This window comes from Chlamydotis macqueenii, chromosome 19, assembly GCF_036417535.1.
Source record: "Chlamydotis macqueenii isolate bChlMac1 chromosome 19, bChlMac1.mat, whole genome shotgun sequence".
Taxonomy (NCBI): Eukaryota; Metazoa; Chordata; class Aves; order Otidiformes; family Otididae; genus Chlamydotis; species Chlamydotis macqueenii.
The window spans coordinates 8,588,893-8,612,397 of NC_141574.1; the positions used below are offsets into that span (position 1 = coordinate 8,588,893).

A 23,505-nucleotide genomic window follows, 5' to 3' on the forward strand; every position below is an offset into this window, starting at 1 on the left:
CTAACATTTAGTCCTGGAATTCAGGACTTTTGGCCTCTGGTAGTTCTGCCACTGCAATAGACCTGTTTCGATGAATGCAAACCGATGTTAAGCTTTGCTTACTTCTTCTAAGGTTTAGCTGAGTCATGTTGGAAAATCATTTGAGATCAAGGCTATAAGAACTACAAGTGATTAGAATTAAATGGGACATTTTGGGAGGCACAGAGGAAGTTATCCAATTGTTCCAGGTTCCAAGACATTATGAACAGATACTACATAAACCTTTGCATGTGTCGAGTCCAATTACTGTCCAGAAAAAGGGAAGATTAAGTAAAAACCATACTTTTAAAGCTAGTGCAGCTTTAGATTGCAGAACAAGAAGGAAAAAAAATAAAAGTACGAGCCCCTTGAGGGTTTTTCTATTTTTCGGACTACTGTACAAAATCCATTTAATATATACAATTGGGAGATCTGATGCAGATTTTGAAAGGCTGCCGTCAATATTTTGGCTACGGAAGTGACAGACGGGATATTGTATTCATCCTTTAATAAGCTCTTGTAGGTAACATATCAAGATTGGTATTATCTTACCTTCTGTTTGCAGTAGGACTGATGCATAAGAGTTTGATCCCAGACCAATCAAGATGTCTGGGAGTTTTGCCTTGACATGAACAAGATGGAAGTAGCTGTTAAATGGGTGATTTGGGGTACCCATATGAACACACACAAGGACAGAGTTTCATGAGCTCGGTTCCCACAGTTAAGACTGACAAAAAGTTGGGTGACAAGAACCTTTCAAAAGGATTTAAGTGTTGAATACTTGTAATATCCAGCTACTTCTAGAAGAGCCAAAGCAGTAGCTAAGAAATTTGGAAATGTACCTCAAGTGATAGATACTTAGTTCTTTGATCATAGAATCATAGAGTAGTTTGGGTTGGAAGGGACCTTTAAAGCCCATCCAGTCCAACCCCCCCTGCAAGAAGCAGGGACATCTCCAACCAGATCAGGTTGCTCACAGCCCCGTCCAACCTGGCCTTGAATGTTTCCAGGGATGGGGCTTCCACTACCTCTCTGGGCAACCTCTGCTAGTGTTCCACCATCTTCATCGTAAGAAATTTTTTCCTTATATCATTTTATCACTAAGCCAGCAATTCTGTGAGGAATCTGCAGCTCTAGGTTCTCCAAGTACCCATGGAAAGAAAGCTCTACATGCCTCAAACTGGGAACACTGAAAAGTTAAATCTTTAGTTTAAACCGCTTTTTACAACAGCAAAGACTGAGATCTACCTCAACTGATCAAAATAGGCAAAATATAAAGGATCAATTTTCAAAGACTCCCTATTTCAAGTTTGTATTTGGTTTAACTGAGCAAAAATTCAATACGAAATGCAGAATCCCATGTCTTGCCATACCACCTATTTTGATAGCAAGGCCTGATAAACTGTGGCAACAAGTGAGGGGAACGGTGAAGTCCTGTGAGATCTAGTTTAAAAATGACTGATTTTTAAGGTATGCAAGCCGTAAGAAAGGCAAGCTGTAAGAGATCCTGCCCTTGACAGGACTTAGTATCCACCCCAACACTGCTTTCTGTGATTCTGCATGCACCCAAAGGATGTAAATCTACTTTTTTTAATTGGTAAAATGGAGTTTAGGCACGATCTCTCAGTTGGGTGGGAGGATTAACACCCTCCATCACTACAGACCAGGGCAGCGTGGGTGGTGGGGAAGCCAGGGTGGCCAGACAGGCTCCTTCCACCACCCACACCTGCTTCCCTCCCTGCGTTCCACAGCAGAACTGTATTTTATTGGTGTCACTTACACCAATTCCCTGAATAATAAATACTAACTATAGTTTCAGGCTAACCTAACTGAGAGCAGACCCAGGGATGGCTCCCCGGCCCGGGAGCCCAGCCGGGCCCGCAGGCGAGGCCGAGGCCGAGGCCGAGGGGACGAGGCCGGTCGGAGCGGGCAGGCGGCTCGGCCCGCAGCCGGGCGGCGGGAATCCCGTCGGCCGCCTTCAGCCCCACCGGCTCCGCCGTCAGCCCGCCACCGCCCCGGCCCTGCCCGTCACGGGCGGAGGTTTCGGCTGCGCTCCCGCCGGGGCCGGCTCTGCCTCCCCTCCCGGCCGTTGGGTGACAAAGCACCTCAGCATGGGGCCAGGCGGCGTCAGCCGGCCCGGGGAAAGCCGCCGCGGCCCCGGCCCTCCCAACCCCGGTGGCGGCAGCCGGTCCCGTGGTCTCACCGTGGGCGCCTGCGCGACGCTCCTCCTCCTCCCGCCGGCGGCGGCCGCTGTCAGGATGAGGCGGAGGAGGCGGAGGCCCGGCCCGGCAGCTCCCGTCTCTCGCCGGGGCCCCCTGGCGTAGCGGTTCCCGCTCCGACGCCGCGGCTGGAGGCGGAGGAGGCCGCGGCGGCGCCGCTGCCCGCCCGCCGGAGCCATGGCCCAGCCCGGCCCGAGCCCCCCGACGGACGGTAAAGGAGAAGGCGGCCTCACTCTGCGGAGCCGGGCGGTTGCGGCCTGCCCAGCCCCGGGCTCGCCGGCGAAACCACGCCGGCCGGGGGGCGGGGGGCAGCGGCTTGGGCGAGGCGGCCTTGCCGGTCCGCGGCGGTGGGTGGTGACGGGCGGGATCGGCCGGGACAGGGTGCGTGGGGCAGCGGCGGGGACACGCACGAAGGGGAGAGCGGCGGAGAGGCCTGTGGGGCCGGGAGGGAGCCGTGCCCGGGCGGTGGCGGGGCGGCGCGGCGGTGGGCGCCGCCGCCGTGTGAGGGGAGGCCGGGCGGTGAGCGCCTGGGAGGGAGCTGGGCTGGGAGAGGTGGGTCGGCAAGGCCTTGCGAGGACGAAGGGGGCATGGCGGGTGGTTATGAGTCGGTAAATGTGCTCAGTGTGGAGCAAGGGCGGCTCCCCGGGGCGCATCAAGAGGGAGGGTAAAGCTCCGGAGGACGCGCCGGGGCTCCCGGCCTGGGTGTGCGGAGGGACCGGGAAGGCCTCCCCGCCCTGGGAAAGGGGAGACGGCGGGAGGGGAGGAAGAGGCTGGTGATGCTTGTGTCCAGGTAGGCACTGATCGACCGGGTAGGGCTCCGCCGTTGGTCTGGCCGCGGCGGGTGATGTAGGGCTGCATTCGCCCTGTGCGTGGGGTGAAAAGGCGCTTCAGGAGGTTGAGGTCAGGATGCGTGGTGTGGACAGTTTGTTCCTGTGCTGGAAAACACAAAGAAAGTGACAGCTCTTCTCTCAAGATGGTATTTACCTGTGCAGGAGGAAGATAAGCTTTCCCTGAAGGTTTTTTTTTCTTTTTTTTTTTTTTGTGATGGAAAGGTTATTTGTGTCTGGTTTGGGAGGAATTATGAATAAGGAAGTATTTTTCCCCCTTGGAATAGATTGTAGAACTGTATGCATGTCATAAAAAAAAATTGTAGGTAATGCTCAGCTTGGGGTTGAAGAGATAATGTTTGGTGTATGGGATGTAAGGGAATGGGTAAGAGAGCAAGAAATTTGAGGTTGATCATAAGGTAGAAATAGGAGGCCCAGAGAGAGATGCAGAATTTTGAAGAGTAGGTGCTTACCCAGCTATGCTGGAGCTCTTTTGTTTTTTTTTTTTTAGAGAGCAGATGAGTTTCCCTGGGAAAGCACTCTGTTAGAAAAGGGCAATGGTGTATTCCTAATTATGTATATCTAGGGAATTGTGTGGGCTTTTTTTTTTTTTTTTTTTTTTTGGTGGCGTTACATGAGAAAGTCCTTATCCTCACGGATTTCAGTATTTCAGTCTACCTTTTCAAAGTTTTAATGATGAAGGTGCTTAGATTGTGGGGGGTTTTCCTAAATTAAGGTATATCAATGATTGCATGTTCATCCTTCTAGAGCACTAAGGGGAAGGTGAATGTACTTGCTGTCATGCTTGTAAGATCAGCTTTGGTATAGGTCGCTCTTGTGTGCTTTCTGGTGAATATCCATTGTTTATTGTTCTTTAGCCTTTTCTTCTGACGCCTATAGAACAACTCCCGACAAATTTTCTTCTTGGCCCTTGCAGGCTATCTGAATGTAGCTGTGCAGCGGACCTGTGCGTTGTACAAATGTTTGCTGCCCCTTGACCAGGAAAGGTAGTTGTACGTTGGTAGTGTATTAGAAGTTATAAATTTGATAGATTGTTGTTGTTATTTTAAAAAAAGGCAAAAAGATGCAAGTAAAATGTGGTAATTTCATAGGTTCATGAAGTCTTTCTTGTAGGAGGTATGAATTGCTGTGGGAAGATGAGGGTGCTGTAAATAAGGCACATGGTGGGGGGAACTGGCTGCAAGTCGGATGGATTCTGAAAGTGGTTGCTGTGTTCTCACATTAAAGAATTACAGCTTCTAAAATGGCTCCTCTCCCTCATCCTCCTTTGGCAGTAATGAGACTAGTTTGGGTTTTTTTAATCCACATTGATTACTGTGCTATTGTTCTCATGTGTGTTGGTTTTATTTTTAAGTAACTTGCCAAAAGTGTGCCTTGAAACTTCTCCGTTGTGTTTTAGTGTGGAGAAAATATTGAAGAAAGGAATTACTATACATTTTCAGTTGCCTACACTGAATTTATTGCTTAAAGGAGTAGTGTAACTTCTGATTTAAGATTACATGTGACAAAATAGAACGGGATTGGATGTTCCCCCAAGGAAAAATAATGACTTTTTATAATTGCTTATATTGATTATAAATACCTTATGCATTGTTTACTTGCGCAAGATGCATCAGCTCTGATTTTTTTGTTGAAAGCAAGTATAAAAGAACTACTGTTTCTGCTGCAGTAGAAATGACATATATGGAACAACATGAGAGGAATATAATATAGAATGTTTATTCTATTCTAATGCCCATATTGAAATGAAAATGGGCCCAAGAAGAAGAAGGGAAGGAGTAGTACAAAGAAATAGGAAAAGAATAGACGTCAGGTCCTGCCCCACTTTCGTACTTTGGCTTGGTATAGACGCTAATAACCCTCTAATTCTTTTGTGTGGGGTAATAGAGTTTCCATATGATAACAATCGCAGAAGGGCTGAGTGCAGAGTCCTTTGGCTGCTGGGGTAGCTTTGTGCGCTGTGCTGTGAACTGTTAGCTAATGATGTCAACCTGTGTTGCAAGTAGATATGTGCTTCTTGTTGATCGTGGTCAAGGTAGGTGTTTTTGAGAATTTTGTTTAATATGTATGTTGTCTAGATTGTGTGATTGGAACAACAATGCCTTATTTTTCAAAATATTTTTTGTTTTGAAGGTGGCGTGCTCGCAGCCTCCCTGGGTTTAATTCAGATGTGGATGTTTGCCATCTCTAAAAACAAGGTTACCAAACGAAATGTTTTGGCATAGTTTTTCCCTATCAGAATGCTTGGGTTTTATTATTATTCCCCTTCTCATATCTGGAAAATACTTCAATGAAGAAACTGCAGTTCCATAAAACACTAGTTCTTCAAGACTGTAATTAATTACAATGATATGCCTTATTACTGCACTAGTAAACTTAAAACCACTGGTGCAGTCAGACTGATAAATAGTGAATCTGTTGATATTATTCTGTGATAAAGGAAACTGTTAATGGCACGCTCTTGACAAATATTTTAAAAAGAATTTGCCAGCAGAAAGAATTCGTACAGTATTGGAGTAACTTGTTCTTACTCCTGTGCTTAGGCCAGTAAAAATGGTTTCTCTCTTTGCGGTCAGAGATGATGCCAGTTCTCAGTGGACAGAACTGCTCAGCTGTGTACGGAAGACTGGAGGACGTTGCCGTACTGATTTCAGTACCACTAGCAGCACTGTGAGCTGCGTTGGTTCTCTGTGGCAAAAATATGGGATCCTTACAAAAGCTGAGACTTGGTGTTGCTGTACTTTTCACGTATCCCAAAGGCTGAGCATTCTTGGTGCAGGGGCCTGAGATGTCACACAGAAAATAAATGAATAAAACTTAAACCTTAGATGCTTTTACATTTCTAGTTATTTTCCTTATAAGTATCAGTTTTAAATTAAACTGAAGTATCTAAAAACATTATTACTCATCTCGAAAGCTAGGTGTGGTTGGTAGGGGAGTGGTTTTGAGCACTGAAGTTCAGCTCCGTGTTGTTGATGTAACTGTCAAATGTTAAACTCTTTTTCTCTTGGGGAGTAACTTCAAAATTGTTGGTACTTTCCAAAAGAAAAAAAAATTCTTCCCTCACTTTCATTTTGCTTTGTCTTTGTTTTATTATTATTTAATAGTTACTAGTACTATTAAAGACATATTTAAGTTAAAACCCACAAACATTAACACTTTTTTTTTTTTTTTAAGCTGTATGTTTTCTGTGTCAGTTCAGTGGACACATCTGGGATTTGGCTTCAAAAGCAAAACAGACACCTTGAACATACATGTTTCCACCTTTTAGAATTTCTAAGGAAGCTTTGTTCTGCTCACTAGGTCAGTTTACTCCAGAGTGGAAATAGGCACTTTTAGGGTATCTGTTTTCCTGTTGAAGCCAAGTCCCAATCTCTGTCTTAATTTTGAAAAATATTATGACCCTGTTCTTTATAATTAGCTATTGACTCTCCTGCAGGTATAATGAATATGTTTTAACATGTGGATTGACTCTCTTGCATTTTGAACACTGGAAAATCATAGAATCATAGAATGGTTTGGGTGGGAAGGGACCTTCAAAGCCCACCCAGTCCAACCCCCCTGCAAGGAGCAGGGACATCTCCAACCAGATCAGGTTGCTCAGAGCCCCGGCCAACCTGGCCTGGAATGTTTCCAGGGATGGGGCATCCACCACCTCTCTGGGCAACCTGGGCCAGTGCTCCACCACCCTCATTGTAAAAAATGTTTTCCTAATATCTAATCTAAACCTACCTGCTCATTTGTATTGCTGCTTGGCCACTTCACCATTGTCTCAGAGAATATGGCCTTAGTAAATGTTTTCTTCCCTTTCTGGCCTGATGCCTCAAGATGCTTAGTTGCTTTCCCATAGCCCTTTGTGGGCTGAGAGGATTCCCACTGTGGAACTAGTTTGTGTGCACTCCCTTGAAAGCGATTGAAGACAGAATTTTGGTTTAAAACTTTTAAGAAGCAAAAACAAACAATTTCTCTCTGTGGGAGTGGGCCAAATCTCATAGGCTTCAGAACATGTGATGGCTGAATGGCAGACTTCCTGGGTTTGCACTCCAGGCACTTTATTTAAAAAATACTTCTAAGATGTGAAGTTTTCTATATTACATGTAGGTATTTTATTATATTTGGTATTTTTAAAAAATAAAAGTATGTAGTTTAAGGAAAGAAAAAAAAAAGAAAAAGTATGAGGTTATGGCTTTGCTCTGACTGAAGTCTTCCAAGATAAGAACAGGTAACATTGATAAGCAGCACTTACTAAGCAAACTTCTAAGCAGTCTCTGACAGCGAGGTTGGAAACAGATGACTAGCTGTAAGTGCCATTGTGTGTCTGTATTTAAGAGGAACATCTTTCACTCCAAAGGTCTAGTGCTTCTGAGTGGTTCATAGTCTTTACTTGCAGAATTGTTTTTAGTATCTGATTTAGTGGTGTCTGAGTTAATGGTACTAGCCTCTGCAAGTTATTCTATAAATAGTGTAAACATTGTGTAATTTTAGTCATGGCGTAGTCAGTTAAGCATGATGATGAATTATCTCTGGAAAAACTTAAATCATTTGATATCTTTATATAAATTTACCTAGAAGGAACAAGTGAGTAGTGTACTCTTAGCTAGTATTTCTATGTCTTTCAAAAAGAAAAGCATTGCTTTTTATCTCTTCACTGAAATATACCTGATGCATGAGAACTCATGAGTTGCCCTTTTGCTTTTTAGCAGTGGCTATAGTATCTTAAGAATGCAGAGCTGCAGCATGACTGCTAATATAATGAGGAATTGCTGTGTTTTTTGGTTTTTGGGGTTTTTTTCCATTCATGTCTGCTTCTGTCGGCCACAACTGCTGTTGGCATTCAGCTGACTTGTGGTGCTTCTTCTCTCCTTCCTGTCCCCATCCTATGCTTGTCTTCCCTGGCCTGACTCCTCCAAATACAACAAAAAGGAAAAATAAAAGCTTCACGTCTGTTTCAGTCTTCCCTGGCAATTTCTGCTTCCACGCAGTTAAGCGGCAGAAATGTAGCCTTACTTGACCTTTGATCGCAGATTTTTCCTCTTCAGTCAAATAGTCATTTGACATTGTCTTGGGCAACTACTGCTCTTCAGCTAGTCTTCTGGTTTCCTCAGTCCTCCTTCCCAGCCATCGCCTCATCTTCTTTAAACATTGCTCTCTTTCTCGCAGGCCTTTTGCACCCTCCAGTCTGAGGGTGTTCTGTGTACCTTGCCCTTGTTTCAGCTGCCCCAGTCTCTGCTTGCTGTGCAGTTAGCGCACCCTCACTCTCTGTTTCCTCCATGCCTCCGTTCTTCTTCTAGGGAAAATTGCATGACCATACAAACTTCCTCTGTGAAAAATATCTTCTCTTTTCTTTTCCAAACATCATTGCTCCCTAGCTATGTTGAATCTTAGCTTGTTTTCTTTTTTTTTTTTTAATGTCTATTTCTTTATTTAAGATCTCTCCAATTTCTTTTACTAAATAGGGAAGATCTTCTTGTGCTTTACTCTTGATACAGAGCAAGTACTCATCTGCTTCTCAGCCCTACCTTATTCATCTTCAGGTTCTGAGTATTTTCTCAGAACAAATTGTCATACTTTTAGGCAATGGACTTGAGTTACTCACCTGTTTATCATGAGGTTGGTTGACATCTAATTGTTTAATAGTTTGCTATCTTTATTTGTAAACCAAAGCAGTTATGTCCCTCACAGATTGTGAAAATTAGTGACTGAAAGTTAACGTATGCCTACTGGAAAGCTGGGAAAATAAATTAGAGTTCCATCTTTTGGCTATCAGAGCAGTTCTGAAAGCTGGTGTCAGTAGAGAGCAGGGCAGGAAACCTGCACTGCTGCAATTTGCTTGTTTTGTTCTGTGTGCAGTTAAGAACCCTGTCTTGTCTTGTGTGTCTGTCAGTGTGAAGAGCTGAAAAATAACTAACATCTTTAAAAAAAAAAAAAAAAAAAAAAAAAAAAGCACCTGACTTCGTTACTTAATAAGCAGAAGAGGCTTGCCTTGCTGCAGTGAGTCACAGAGAAGAAATTTAAACTCAAGTGGGAACTTTTTGTTAGAATTTATCTTGTTATATTTTGTGGTTTCTGAAAATGTTTTTTAGTAAAACTATGGAGCAAAAATGCAATATCAGTTATAAATGGCAAAGTGAATCAGAATCAATAACTGAAAGACACCAGAAGCATTAACTGTGTGGTGCTCCAGAGGGAATGGCCTGTAGGCGAGAGAAAAGGATTAACTGAGGCTCCGACCAAGGCAGCTTTGTTGATTGCGGTGTTGCCCGCGCCTTTAAGCAGTTGACCTGAACAGACTGTATGGGTTTTACTGTATCTTTTGTCCATACACGTTTTAAACTTACAGGTAATTGCAACAAGACCTGAAATGCTATTTAAATGGCAACAAAAGAGAGAAATATGCAAAATGGAAGAAGAAAGAGCTCTCTCACTTTTTTTTGGTCAGAATGTTTCCATATATAACTGCTTACCCACCACACCCATGCCTTGGTAGGGTAACTTTCTGTACTTACATGGGTGGTTACTGTTAAAGCGCAGTATAAAATAATTCTTAAATCTGTATTTTCAGTGTCATTGGCTTAATCTGTAAAGGAAGAAATACAGATAAATGCTAGAAGTGATTGCTTGAGCAATAATTATGTTAACCATCTACTATAAATTTTCATATCTGGTACCCTTTAAGAAAATTGTATTTCCTAAGGCCTTCTGAAGTTCATATTAGACTCTCATTGACTTCAGACACAGGAATTGGAACATTCATCTTACATTAACAGTAGTCTGTGCCAAAATCACTGTGATATAATTTAGCTGTGGTATTACTTGGTTTATTTTGGTGAAATATGAAGCATAAATTGGGCTCTGTTAGTTCAAATCATCTGACAAGCTGGCAGCTTTATGTCGTATGCTACATCTTTTAAATTTTCTTTTAAAGATTGTTTTCAAGTAAGGTTTCCTTAATTGTCGGCTCGCGGTGTCAGTTTATATCTTCTTCCTTGTGCTGTATCTAGAGATGTGTACGAAATTAATGGGAAAGCAATTAACCAAACTGCAGATTCTGTGCTTGACTGATGTTTCTAGCTGTGAACATATTACAGCCTTCTGTCTGGTCTTCTGTTTGACTTTAGATTAAACTAGGGATAAAGATGCTAAATCTCTAAATGGTGCAGAAACTCCTGGTGTTACAAAGGTTGCATTTGTTTGAGGCACTGAGGCTCATATTTACCTGATGATACATCGGGAAGGATTGTAATGGCACATTGTAGGGTCTAATCTAACTGCGGTTTTGTACTAGCATATTTGCTTTCAAGTAAGAGTAAATGTGAGCCTAACCTTATTCTGGAGTACAAGTGTTTTCTGATCTATTTTTATCTACAGCTCTCGGTTTTGTGCCAGTCTAAGTGCATCTATACTGGAGACAGTTGCATTCAATTCAAAACCTGTTTATATACAGACACTGATGGGAAATCTGAGCTTTGGAATTTGCTTTCTGATACACATTACGTTTGTAAGCTTCCCCTGGAGAGTCTGAATGGAAATCAAGTTTTGAGAAAGGTCATTTATCACTTACAAATGACAGTCAGAAGTTCTGCTGCATGATTACACCTATCTCAGTTGCCACAAGGGAGAGCACAGGACAGAAGCAAGGCTAGGCTGTATCTTTTGGCAAGCAGCGTGCACTTAGGTTTAAACTGATGATCAAACTGCACCCGTAGGCTGTGGTTTCATGTTACAGCTAAGCCAGTCTAGAAGGTTGCTTCTGCTGAAAAGAGTGGTCCTACTTTCTTCTTCCTGCTGCCACAGTCGTATTCCCATCATTTCCTTTCTGCCAGCTCTACACGTTGGACCCATCGCTGAGCCAGTTCAGCTCAGTCACTCAGTTGAGAACTACTCACTGCTGGATTCATGAGTTTAACTGATTTAGTGAAAGACCTGGTGAGCACTAGAGTTGGCATAAAGGAAGGGATGAAGACACACAGTAGTAATATGAGTGCCCAAGGGTGTAGTTCAGACTCTTTTTTCATAGTTTAAACTAGTCTACGTCCTCACTGTCGTGTTTGTGCCAGTTCTGGTGTATACTTAGCCAAGTGATGACCATGATCAGGGACCTGGTTTGGCTGAAAATTAGTTTATATCACTTCTCTGATCCCATCACTATGCAGCCTCTAAGGCTCTTGTAGCATGGTGGGGATAAAAGGCATGTGTGGTCGGGGTGAGGTGGGAGTGCCGAGTTACCCTTTCAGATGACCGGCAGTACTTAAGTTGACTTAAAATGATCATAACTGCAGGGTTAGTAAAGTCTTCATGTTCTATATTGCTTATACCCCAGGCATATTCATTTTTTTTTCTTTAATTTCATGCTGGAGGAGGATATTCTTCCTTTTTAACTGTTCAGGAATTCATTTGGTTGACAAGTGGTAGCAAAAAATAGGAATATATAGAATGATGGCAATGTTTTCTGTCAAGAAATAGATTATAGAGGCTTGGGGGAGTAGTAGTCTGTTGTTCTCAGGGAAACTATTAAATTGCTGTAGAAACCCTGCTCCAAATAATAGGAACCATATCCTGTTCCTTATCAAATAAAGATGTTAATAATATTTTATTATTTGTCATACTATATTTATCACCACAGTGTCTCCATAAATATACCTGGCAACCATATTTTCCAGGTCATTTATTAAGATTTATGCCCTTTAAGTGGTTACTCTAAGGCACCATGTTTTCATGCCTGCAAGCTGCTTTTCTGGCAACTAACACTTTTAATTTACTATTCCTTAGAAGTAAGTCTTCACCTGTTCCCTTTCTCAGTTTATTCTCTGCCTACCAATTTGTATGGCCAAGGGACAGGGAACCAAAGAGGGAAAGAAATCTGGTGTTAACTCTTTTTTTATCGTGCTTGTTCACATTCATAACTCTTGGGTTATGTATAAGTTACTGCTATTTCTGAAGTTTTTCTGGTATCTGTCGAAGTACAGTACTACTGTCTGGTAGCTGCACACAGGGAAGTGAGTTTGCCTGCTACTACTGTGTCAGCTTTTGAAAATGTCCACAAAGATGCTGATTTGCTTTAAACGGCCATCTCCTCATACCTGTAGCAATGATAAGCTAGAGAAGCCATTGCCTATATAAATTTCACAAACAGTGCCGCCTTTTTGTTTTTCTCTGCACCATTTCCTTGGTCTAGCTATATGCTTATCTCTCCAATTAGGTATTTCACTTTTGTTGCCTTCCTTTGAATTTTTACATGTGTTAGGTCATCATTAATTTGTTCTTTCTGCTTAGAAACTGGGAAACAGTTTTTGAGGTGGTCCGTAGCCTGAACACTCTCAAAGCTGTACCTCAATTATTGTCCTTACCACGAGTGGCAAGACAGCATGAGATCTTAGACTAGGGGTATCTAGGGGAATTTCTGAATTAATGAAATGATTTTGTTTTATCTATTAAATTACTTAATCAAAGAGAACAAAGCAGTACGTTTGCTTTGTTTGGTTGTTTTTTTTTTTCCTAAGAGCTGAGTCATGCTTTATTCACTTTTTTTTTTTTTCCCTCCCCCAAAAGAGAACTGCCTTTAATAAATCTGTAGGTGAAGTGATAAATATATTATAGGGAATCAATGGGATTTATTTTTTCCCCTCCCACTGAAAATGAGTCAGCAATTAAATTATCTTGAAAGAAAATCAGTACTGAGTTTGTTGTCTGGGTTTAGCAAATGTTTACATTTTAAGAAAACATTTATGCTGGTGGTGTTCAGAGCGATAAATTGTGTAAGTGGGCTCCTGTATAGTGAAGTGTGTGTCAGAATCTCTCCCTAAATGTCTTATCAGTCCGAAATATTCTTATTTGATCAGAACAGCAGGTTTCTGATGGTTTACTAAAACAGACAATATCCTTTATTTAAATTGTATTTCTCTTGCAGGGCAACGTACTCTGAAAACCTCGCTGTCAAATGTAATTGCCATGTGAAGTAGTTTAATCCTGTTCAGGATTTTGTGTTTATGTCGTATAAATGACGAGATGTGGTAGTGTGGAAAAAGCTTGGCAGAAGCATTCCTGCATAAATAGGAAGAGTCATTCATTTTTTTGGTGTTGCTTTGGTCAAGAATTATTAAGCAACTTGCCAGTTTTGGGGAACTTGTTTTAAATTACTGTGGAAGGGGAATCGGTGGCTCTGCTGGAGGTCTTGTTACGGGCTGAAGGAGCCTGCTCTGTGAGTCTGCTTAAAATACCTTATGTTGAATGTTTAGCTTAGCAGTTGATGAGGTAGGACAGACTGATGAAATAAAAGGAGTGGTGAAAGTGTGCGTGGATGCTGACATGTTTGACAGAGGCATTGTTTAAGCTTAGATGTATTAAATGCTCAAAAAGCTTTGCCAAGGGGATCAAGTCAGACTGTGGCTGCAGGGTATGTAGATCCACCTAGGCGAGTTTTGAGCTGATAATGGTGTAATCTTAGCGGCAATGATGCTCAGCGCAAGCTGTGAACTCTTTTAGAGACATTTGACCAGTGCCTGGATACTTAACCTTCACTGAGTTTTGCGCTGCCATCACCCTGCTTTTGTTTGCTCAAGCAGTGACTGGTTTCAGTAAATGTGCACAGCCTGTAGAGTAAATAGACCCTTCGTAAATCCAAGAAGTCGTTGAGCTTTTTTCCTGGAGTCCTTTTAAAAAATTGATCCTCTTGTAAAGAGCAGTTATAGAAATGAAAAATTGTTAAAGCCAGGGGAATAAGACACAAGCACTGAGAGAGCAGGGAAAATGCTGATGGTTGTGATGAGATTGGTAACTCGGTTCTCTGCATTTTGTGTCGCTAGAGATGAATTCAAAGTGTCTGTGTTCACTAGACTGTAGCTTGCCGTTGACTTTTGAGATATTCTGATACGCACTCAAGCTTACTAATGCTGCATTTCTGAGGAGATTCACTGATGGTAGCAGCAGGATGAAGCCAAAATGCTTTCCATAGAATACCATCTACTGTGATGTCTGTGTGACTTTTCTGACCCTGTGATTCATCCACTGCTGCCCTGCTTAAGTTATCACTGAATTGATGAGGCACAAAGTGTGGTTTATTCTCTTTAAAAAATGGTAACAAATAGTGTTTTCCTGAAATTTTGTGGGGATTGTTCTCACCACTCACCAAAACATCAATGGCAGAAATGAAACAGAGTAAAAACTAATGATGGCAAAACCCCTCATACATCAAGTTGAAACTTCTGTGGAGAAAATTAAGTGTGTGTACAAACCTGAGAGGTCTGATGGCAATGCTAATTGAACAGTGAAGGAAAGAACCAGCTACTGTGGTAAGGGATGAAGGAAAAGCCAGGCTATAATCATGGAGATAGGCGACTGTCCTTGGGAGGAAAAGGTGCTTTCAGCAAATGAAATATAAATTGCTGGAAAAGAATTCAAGCCCGCTTCTGTCAGCGTGGACCTATGTGATTAACTGCATTCCTGTGATACTTGATGGGAGTGAATACTGTTCCGTTGCAATCTGATATAAATAATGTTTAACTAAGCATAGATTTAAAACTAGACTCAAGTTACCTGGGGCCACAATGGCTGCATGTGTAGAAGAGGTGAGGAGCAGTTCTCGTCTCATGAAGTGGGCTTGTTAGAGTCGTGGAATCCAGACTGGGAAGAAGTCAGACGTGTATCACCTTTACTGAGTGTGAATGGACTGTCGGGGTAGAGATTTGGAGCCCAGCACAGCAACTGCCTGGTGGTGTGTCCAGGAAAGAAGATGAGGGAGGCAAAAATAAAGCAGTGCAGTAGTTAACATGTTGAGTGCAGTGTGAAAAGGGAGAAAAAGTGGGAAGCGGAAGTGGAAAAAAATGGGGAAGGAGAAACAGTATGTTGGCTTTTTCCCTTGTAATTCTCCTGCGTGGAGATGTTTGCTGTATAAGCAACTTTGAGGAAGATTTCAGTAGAAATGGTTGCACATCAAAGATACAGGACAATACATTGTCTTACTAACAAGTTCGAAGTGACGTTTTTGGTAATCAATATCTGACCTCAACCTGGAAATGCTCTGATGTTTGTTTGCCTGCTGTGCTTTTCTGCGTCGATATAAACCAGCAGCACCAGATGTGGCTTTGGTCCTGAGCTTGAACAGCACTTCAGAGTGAATAGCAGCTACCCCAGCTGGTGGAAGCAGGAAGAAGATCTTTAAAGATGATGATGATGCACCTGTGAAATGCACACAACTGATGTGAAATGCCATGAAGATGGTCATATAAACGGCTATGCAAGTTTTTACACATCATGAAAAAGTAACTGTCAAACTTTAATAGTATATTGCAAGCTTCCACGTGTAGTATTTATAATGTGGTTAGATGTTTGTAACACGCAGTGCTCGGCTGAATATTTTTGATCCTGCAGTTAATTGATTTACTGCAATAAATAAAAAGATCCTGTAACAGATATGATGCAGCAAGACTCAATTCTGCATCGTAAGTGAAATCTGCAGTTGTCAGCAACACTGAGTTTGTACGTATATAGCATTAAATTTGTACTGGTTTGTTTACTTGTGCACGTTTAGTCAATAGAGAACAAATTGTGGGTGTCAAATAACCTTCAACTGAACAATAAAGTAGACATTGTTGGATGAATGCAACCATGTCTCTAAAAGCCACACTGCCCAAAATGAGGAACTGCCTGAAAGTTCCTTCTGTAGAACTGCTTACTGGTAATACTGGCAAGCAACGGCATGTCTTCATTGCACAGCTGCGTGTTAGCATCTTTTTTTTTTTTTTTTTTCCTTTTCCTTTCTGTAGCTTAGTTGTCATCACTGTGTGCAGTGAAGTACTCTGGAAAGGAGAGATGTGACAATCCAGAGGGATTTGTTGCCACTCGGAAAACAAAGGTGGCAAGTGAGAAGTCTGGTGCAATTCTCTGTCCTCAAATAAAACTAGAAAAGTGTATGCTGACCAGTATGCCTTACATTTGTCCAGGTAGATAAAATGCTTGATGCTTCCAAATGTAAGCTTGGGAAAAGCAAACAATTCTTTTATTCCTTTTTTTTTTTTCTTTTTTTTTTTTTTTTTTCCCCCCTCCCATCAGTTTGGTCTGCTGCTGCTGAGTATCTGTGTATAAGGGCAAATTTTGTTCCTTGAAAATAAAGCAACCTCCATTTCATAAGTCAGGAATTATTTCTGTTCAACATCCTTATTAAAATAATTTTAATCTGTTCCTTTACTTATGGGAGCCTATTACAGAACAACTGTATTGGAGTATATTTTAAGAGTTTGGAGGTTTTTGGGTTTGTTGGTTGTTTGATTTTTTTATTTCAAATAAAAGCTTTTTGCAGTCTAAATACACATCCTGGTGGCAGACTCCTAGATGAAAAATTTATGTAGTAATGTAATTGTGGCTCCAATAGGATGTCATGAGAGATGAAAATTCGTACTCTTAGGAAATAAGCATTGAAGAAAAATGGGCAGCTGTGTATTTTTATTCTTCCATACTTCTGTCTTGAGCAATCATGACAGGAAAAGAAAGAGGTGGAAAATGATGGAAGTATGACGGAAGTTCTGTGGGGTTTTTTTTTGTTTTTTTTTTTTTTTTTTTTTTCCTTTGAAAAGTTTATTGTACATACAGGTTTTTTTCCAATCTGTTTTTCGTTATTTCAGCTACGTAGGACTTGAACTCTTGATGTCATGTTTGACACTATAAATATCAAGTAGAAAGCTTTGTGGCATTAGTTTTATAAATAGACCTAGTACTCAAAAATAGTCTTATTGATAATCAGCTTTATCTGTCTTAGTTCTGGAATGGTCCCTACATGTTTGTGTAACTGGAAACTGTCATACATAAAATTGAATCCTTTGGGGAGCTCATCTGTGAAACAGCATTTAAGTAACTACACAATAAAAAATGTGTGTTCCTGTGTTTTCCTGGAACTGAAATTTTGCTGTGTAGTGGGTTAAGAGAAAGTTAGAGCTTTTTTACTGGTTTCTCTTTGTGTACTTCAGTAGTTTCATGGTTCTCCTGTAAATTGATGACTCCACTCCGAAAGGAATTTTGCCACCCTTCTTTTGAGTCCTCCTGCCTGGTTAAGCCACATAATGGCATACGCTGTACTTTGCTGTAGCGTTTGTGTTAAATGGGGAGATGGCGATCCCTGCATCCGACCTGAAGCGCCCGAAAAATCCGTGTTGTTCGTTAGAAACAAAGCTAGTAATTTAATTGGCACGTCTAACTATGTCATCCATAGTCTATTGGCACCAATACTCTGGGGAAAAAAAGTGCTATTTATAGCTAGTAAATTGTTGGCCAAAGGAACGTCTTGTTTGCTTGTTTGTTCTTCAGTTTGTTCTTCAATTTTAATTTAAATTATTCTCAGTGCTATTTCAGAAGTTAAGAAATAGGATCTTTAGGGGTTTTGTTTGTTTCTTGATGAGTTTGGGCCCTAACTGGGGACTTAGATCTTCCACACTACTGCTTTTAGGAAATACAGCATGTTCCCTGCCTCTTCTGGTCTCGTGTGCAACACAAGATCCTGTTTCAGTCGGGCGTAGCTCCACGAGAGCTGACCATCTCTCAGGCTTTGCTGACTGTATACTCCAGCAGTGGTGTTAAACACCGATAGCTGCATTTCTGTGCGTGGAAATGGGAGCACAGGGACAGCAGCTCCAGCAAGTTAATGAATACTGTCATTGCAAAAGGTATGTGTTGGTTTGGGGATTTTTTTTGTTTGTTTGTTTGGTTTTAAGTTGATAGCCTATCATGGTAAATAAAGTTTTCTTTTTCAGCTCTGTTACAGATCTGGGATGAGTTGGACCTAAATTCAGAGCAAGAAGTCAGCTATGAGTGACAAAGGCCTAATGGAAAATCTGTGAATGAGTCCATTTCCTAAGAGTGACTACAGTGCGTTTCATGGTGAACTTTAATGTGTGTCAGGTAGCCTGCGGTTGCCTGCATCTGGCAATTTGGATTTAGGTTCACGCTTTCATTTTGGAAGGTGGAGTGTCTGTATGGCCATCGTATAAATCATGACCGCAGAAAAAAATAAAATAACTTTTGTTTAAACTTCATCATTTACACTCAGTAGAAAGTTGTCATAGTGTCCTACAAAATAAACCTTATTTTGCTTTCACTTTTTATGTGTTTGCATTTCATGGGAGTTGAAGGGTTGCGTAGCTTGTTGTCCTCAGGTTTATGTGCCTCGTATCACTGCAGAGTGGATAGCAGTAGTGCGGACAAACTGCTCTCCAACGTGATGAACGGCAAGGTCTGTCCTGAGACGTATGCATAGCACAGGCAGTAAAAACACTTTAACTTAGTATCTGAATAGAAAGAATGATGTTAATACATCAGTTGCAGTGATGCGTGACCTGCAGTTGAGATCTTAAACTGTTTGGTTTTTTGAATGCCTACAGTTGGTCCTGACAGCAGCACGAGCTCTGTGGTGGTAGAGGTTGGTTATCTATTTATTTATTTGTTACTTTTTACACATAACTGCCAGGCTGTAGAGAGGGGGAATACTGTAAAACTGTAAATATGTAAATTGCATTTCCTGCTTGGTGATTCTACCATCTCTCTGCTTGGGCAGGAGGATTTTAAAAGCTGTTCCAGCCAGCTTAAAGCACTTGAACCTCCTGCTCTTGTGGTGTCCTCTCTTCCTTCCATCCTCAGCAGAAGCAAAGCAGCTCTCACCGTCAGAAGAAATACAGCTCAGTTGCTTTGCACAACAGCTTTCTGATGGGAGCAGTAGCACAGCTGCTGCCGTCTCTCTGCAAAAGAAAGACGGAAAGGGAAGCAAGTAAACAAGGAGTGCTTGAGTCTTCTTTTTTAGGTGCAAGGAGGGAGGTTTATTAACGTCTGCAGTTAACTTTCAGAATTAGTAACTGTAGAATAAAACAGTTTTTGTATGGTATTCAGAAGAGTGTTTGTGAGGTAAGCAATGTCCAAATTCCTCCTTGGTTTGTTCTGAACGTACGTGTGTGGCTTTGGGCCTCCTGGCCGGTAGCTGCAGACGCAGAGCTGCCTGGCTGGTCTCATCGGGTTTAGCGACCTGCCCCTAACCATGGCATACAGCTCACTTGGGTTTTGGTGCCTCTCATAGTTTCCTTTCAAGAGCTGAAACCGTGAGATCAAAAACCACCTTCTTAGAGCCAAGTGTTGCTTTTTGTTCCTCAGAGGTGTGAAGCAGGCCTCGCAGCAGCGGGCTGCGCGGGGCTTTGGCCAGCGAGCTGCTCTCCCCTCGCGCTGTGAGAACCAGCTTTGCTGGTGACATCGCCTTCTCTCAGAAGTCAGCGGGGAGTGGAAACCTAGGCAAACCTTTTCCCTTTGGAAGACTTCAGCAAGAGATCAAAGGCCACTCTTTAGCCTTGGGAAGCATTTTTGCTACCTGGGCCTGGCTCCATGTGTGCTGTTTCTTTCCTGGTTTCGATCCAGGCCCTTTCCTAGCTCATTTGAAGCTTTGCTCGCAGTGTGTTGTCTTTGCTACAGGTTTCTTTCATTTCCTGCAGAGTAAGCCTCCAGAAAATTGCAGTTGGCTTTAAGGGTTGCTGACCAGCAAAACTGATGTGTTGATATTTAAGATGCTAAAAGAACAAAATGAAGATTTAAATAAAAAAGCAACATTACAATTTATTCAGTCCTTATCCACATATACCTTTTATCTGATATACAGTTGAACAGATTAAGTTCTGTATTTTATAATACCATAAGCCATCACAACCAGCAGTCGGTAAAACACACCTGTGCTTTTAAAACATCCTTTTGTTTGTATCTGTTACTCTAAATCATCTGGTGCTGTGAATAAATATCACTCGCCCAATCTCAGTGGCATTGACCATCCGGTGTTTTACCACTGTAAGCGCTAGATGTGATTCTGCCTGTTTGTAAATCTAAATGTTTGATGCTGAAGTTGTGTAGCCTTTGTACTGTTTTCCGTACTTGCTTCTGGTGGAAAGCATGTTGGGTGTGATACGTAAACACTTCTGATGGATCGATGTCTTGCATATCTAGCCTGTGCTATGTGGAGGCTATAACTTAAAAGAAGTGATTTGGCTTTGCACGACAGAATTGGAACATGTCCCTGAAGTGCTTTTGCAGAACAGATAGAAAATTGGGTAGAGGAACATTATTTGTGCAGTGCATTGCAACATGGAAGTGGATTTTATTCTAGTTCATCTGGCTTTTGATTCTTTTTTGTGTTTGAATTCCAAGGTGTGCGATGTGAAACTGTCTGGCACCTAAACCAGACCTATACTTCTTGAGGTGCAAAGAAGTTAGTATTGCACATGAAGATCAGTATTATAGGGTTGGTGGTTGTGGGGGATCTTTAGAGCATCATACAGTGGTACTGTACGGTTTTTTTCAATAACTGCATTGTAACAATCTTTAGGTGTCCTGTGGACTTGCTACTGTTGCCTCTTTTGTTGTACCACTAGATCAACTGCTGATGTGGTAAATACTGAAAAATGGTGTGATGTATTTGTGCCCTTGAGGATTTTTACCTGCTGGAAATAAGGAGAGTTTTGTCTTATGATCAGTTATTTCTCCGTAGAGTGTGGTCATCTTCTGTAAAACTTCTCCAAGTATAGTCTGAGAAGCCTTCTTTTGGTGAACACGCAGAACTGAAGATAGGAAAGATAATGGCACCTAATTTTCAGCTTACTTTTTTTTTCTGTGCTTTGTTATTCCGTAGTTGTTAGCAGGGCAGCTGTCATTTTGTTTTCTTTGACCTCAGCTTTTGAGAACTTGGTGCTTTGTTGCTCAGCCTTCACACGCTGTTTCTGTGCCTGGTGACTAAATTCCCAGTGTTTTGGAAAGAAGCTCCAATGGAAATAATTCTGGCACTGTTTGTTTTTTCCATTTCTTCCTTCATTGTATATAGAAAATTGTGGTTTTCTTTGGGAGATTGATTGTTTTCTGCAGGATTCCCTGCCACATGTACCTCTAGTGCTGTGAAGATGTCTATTACCATTTGATGCTAGAGTCTAAGAAAACTTATCTTCCTTAGTTGCTTACAAGACTATGACTAGTTGTCCTGATGTATCATGAAGCAACAGCTAGGCTAATGAGTAACGGTATTTTAAAAATAATAAGTCCCACACCTCAAACTTGCAGAATGGGATGCCTTAACTGTTAGTGACATACCTTATCTTCTGTTTTATTTTTAGTTGCTCTTCTACAACGGGTAGCAGAATTGGAAAAGGTCAATGCAGAATTTCTGCGCACAAAGCAGCAACTTGAGCAAGAATTTAATCAAAAAAGAGCAAAATTTAAGGAGCTATACTTGGCTAAGGAAGGTGAGTTCTCAATTCTCTGAATTATTCTGAAGTTTATTAAACATCAGCTTCAAATAATCCCTGTATGAAGAATAACCTTTGTATTGCCAACTGCTACTCTCCATTTGTGCATGCACACCACATACTTGCTTTTTTTTTTTTTTTTTTTTTTTATATTTATTAAGGATAATAAGGATTTAAGAGGATTTTCTGCTGGGATGGTCAGCTGTGTATCCAGCATGGCTGGTGGGATAAGGCATTGTTGTGTCTGATCTGCCAAAAATGCAAAAGTGACAGTAGTCTTTTAAACAGGAATAATAAGAACATAAGAGACAAGCAGAGAGTAAAATTCAGTAGGTGGCTGTTTAGCTTCCTAGGATGAATTTGTAGAATTAAATTTAAAGATTTGCCTGCATTGATAGGATTCAGCAGAGCAACTTGATGTACACGCAGAAACACCACCACTGAGTTTCAATTCTAACTTTCTGAAGTCATGGTGTGCTCATTCTCTCTGAACAGCAGCTAATCTGCTAAGTGGAAGGACATAGTGTAGGTGGTGTGCTTTTTGTACTTTGTGGCCAGCTTTTTTTATGTAGTATTAATTTGTCTTAAGTTTCCATCCGAGGCAGAATGTAAGCAGACAAACATTAGAAAAGTTGTAGTACCAGCCAAGGGCATCTATTTCAATAACACTCTTTATAGGAAAATTTGAACCATATGAGCTCAAATATCTGATGAATAGTTGGAGAGCAGAGATAGCTGTTGGTCTGAGAGCCAATTTGATTTATTTCTAATCCTGATGATTTTCCTGTCCTTAACATATGAAAGCAAAGCCAAAAAGTAATGCATTAGGACTGCAGCTGCTTGTATAAGCTTATGAGAGCAGAAATACAACAAGCATAATGAAGATCATGTCATACAGAAGGCCTGTTTCTTTGCGTTTCTGGCAGCTGGATGAAAGGAAATTTAAGATACAAGACACTACTGATGAGATCAGCAATAATTCTCTCTTTTCAGAACAGTCAAAAAATAGAAAATAAAAATAAATTGTGATGGGGGGGTGGGAAAAAGTCCAACCTTCACATCTACTGAAGTGAAAGGATACCAGAGAAGAAGTATGTACAAGCAATTACTTTCCTTTTATTTTTTTTTTTTTTCCGCACAAAGTTTGGGTTGGTTGTTTTTGTTGTTCCCCCCCCTCCTTGTGTCTCCAAGACCCTTTCCTAAATGTATGTTGGGACTGTCGCAGCCTATCCTTAATAGTTAATATCCTTATTTGAGAACTAAAAATATAAATGCTACAAGATCTTATTGGGGTTTTGTTTTTGTGTTTTTTTTTTTTTTTTTTAATGTGAGGATTAATGCCCTTTTGAGTACCTGATTAGCTCAGGGTTCCATATTCTCTATCAGGGGGTAAGGTGTTGGGCACCAGGAGTGATTAAGATTTTTGGTGCTGAGGAAAATACGTGGAAATACCTTGGTGGTTTTTGTACACTGGCCGGATGTTTCTGCTAGAAGTGATTGCCATTGAAGTAGGCTATATGGGCATAAAACTATACCTTTTGGAATGAATTGTGTAATCTATATCTTCCAGAACTTTTTTCTTCAGATTAACCAAAGCCTCAGGAGGATAATGTGAAATTTCTGTTTATAGTTGCAACAGTTAGAGAAGTAGTGGATATTCTGTCAAATATAGCCTTTTTTTATTTTTTATTTTTATTTTTTTTTTAGTAGAAGCTCAGTTTTAGAAAAACCACAGTAAAGAGCAAATTAGCCTGCATATTTTTCTTATATAGGCTCCAGGTAGTTTCACAAAGTGTTTCTGTCCAAGAAATATGAAGTGTCCTGTCCAAATTCAGGACCAAGTTGGTGTCAAATGTGAGTGAAGAACTGTCTTCCTGTCTGTTCTTACCTTTTCCAGATTCATTACCAGAATTAGTTAAATAATAATGAGCTATCTGAATAGTGAAGCACACTTCACTTTCCTCAAGTATATTAATTCACAGGTTATATCTACAGTGTCTACTTCGTGGCTTCATCTATGAGAAGGTACTTTTTAAATGAAAAGCATGGGCAAACAAAGTCAAGACATAATTTTCCCTAAAGGTACCTGCTAACGTTTGTTCAGTTGCTATGGGTAGATGGTTTGATATCAGTGCTTCCTTCACCCCCTTGTTAAGGCACCATTCTTTGTCA

The 23,505-nt window shown here is 41.2% G+C and overlaps 1 protein-coding gene and 1 long non-coding RNA gene across 2 annotated transcripts in view; both read left to right on the forward strand.

The window, feature by feature from the left end:
* Positions 1–2,266: 2,266 nt before the first annotated feature.
* Positions 2,267–23,505, forward strand: part of RABEP1 (rabaptin, RAB GTPase binding effector protein 1) — a 52,339-nt gene continuing 31,100 nt past the window's right edge. Inside the window, exons 1-2 of the mRNA XM_086763298.1 lie at positions 2,267–2,448; positions 21,202–21,330. Coding sequence (XP_086619424.1) covers positions 2,415–2,448; positions 21,202–21,330 — 163 coding nt within the window. The 5' untranslated portion in view covers positions 2,267–2,414. The remainder of the gene's footprint in view (positions 2,449–21,201; positions 21,331–23,505) is intronic.
* LOC147598372 (uncharacterized) lies at positions 16,367–18,167 on the forward strand. Its single transcript, XR_015260671.1, has 2 exons — positions 16,367–17,736; positions 17,824–18,167. It is a non-coding gene; the product is annotated as an uncharacterized LOC147598372 (long non-coding RNA).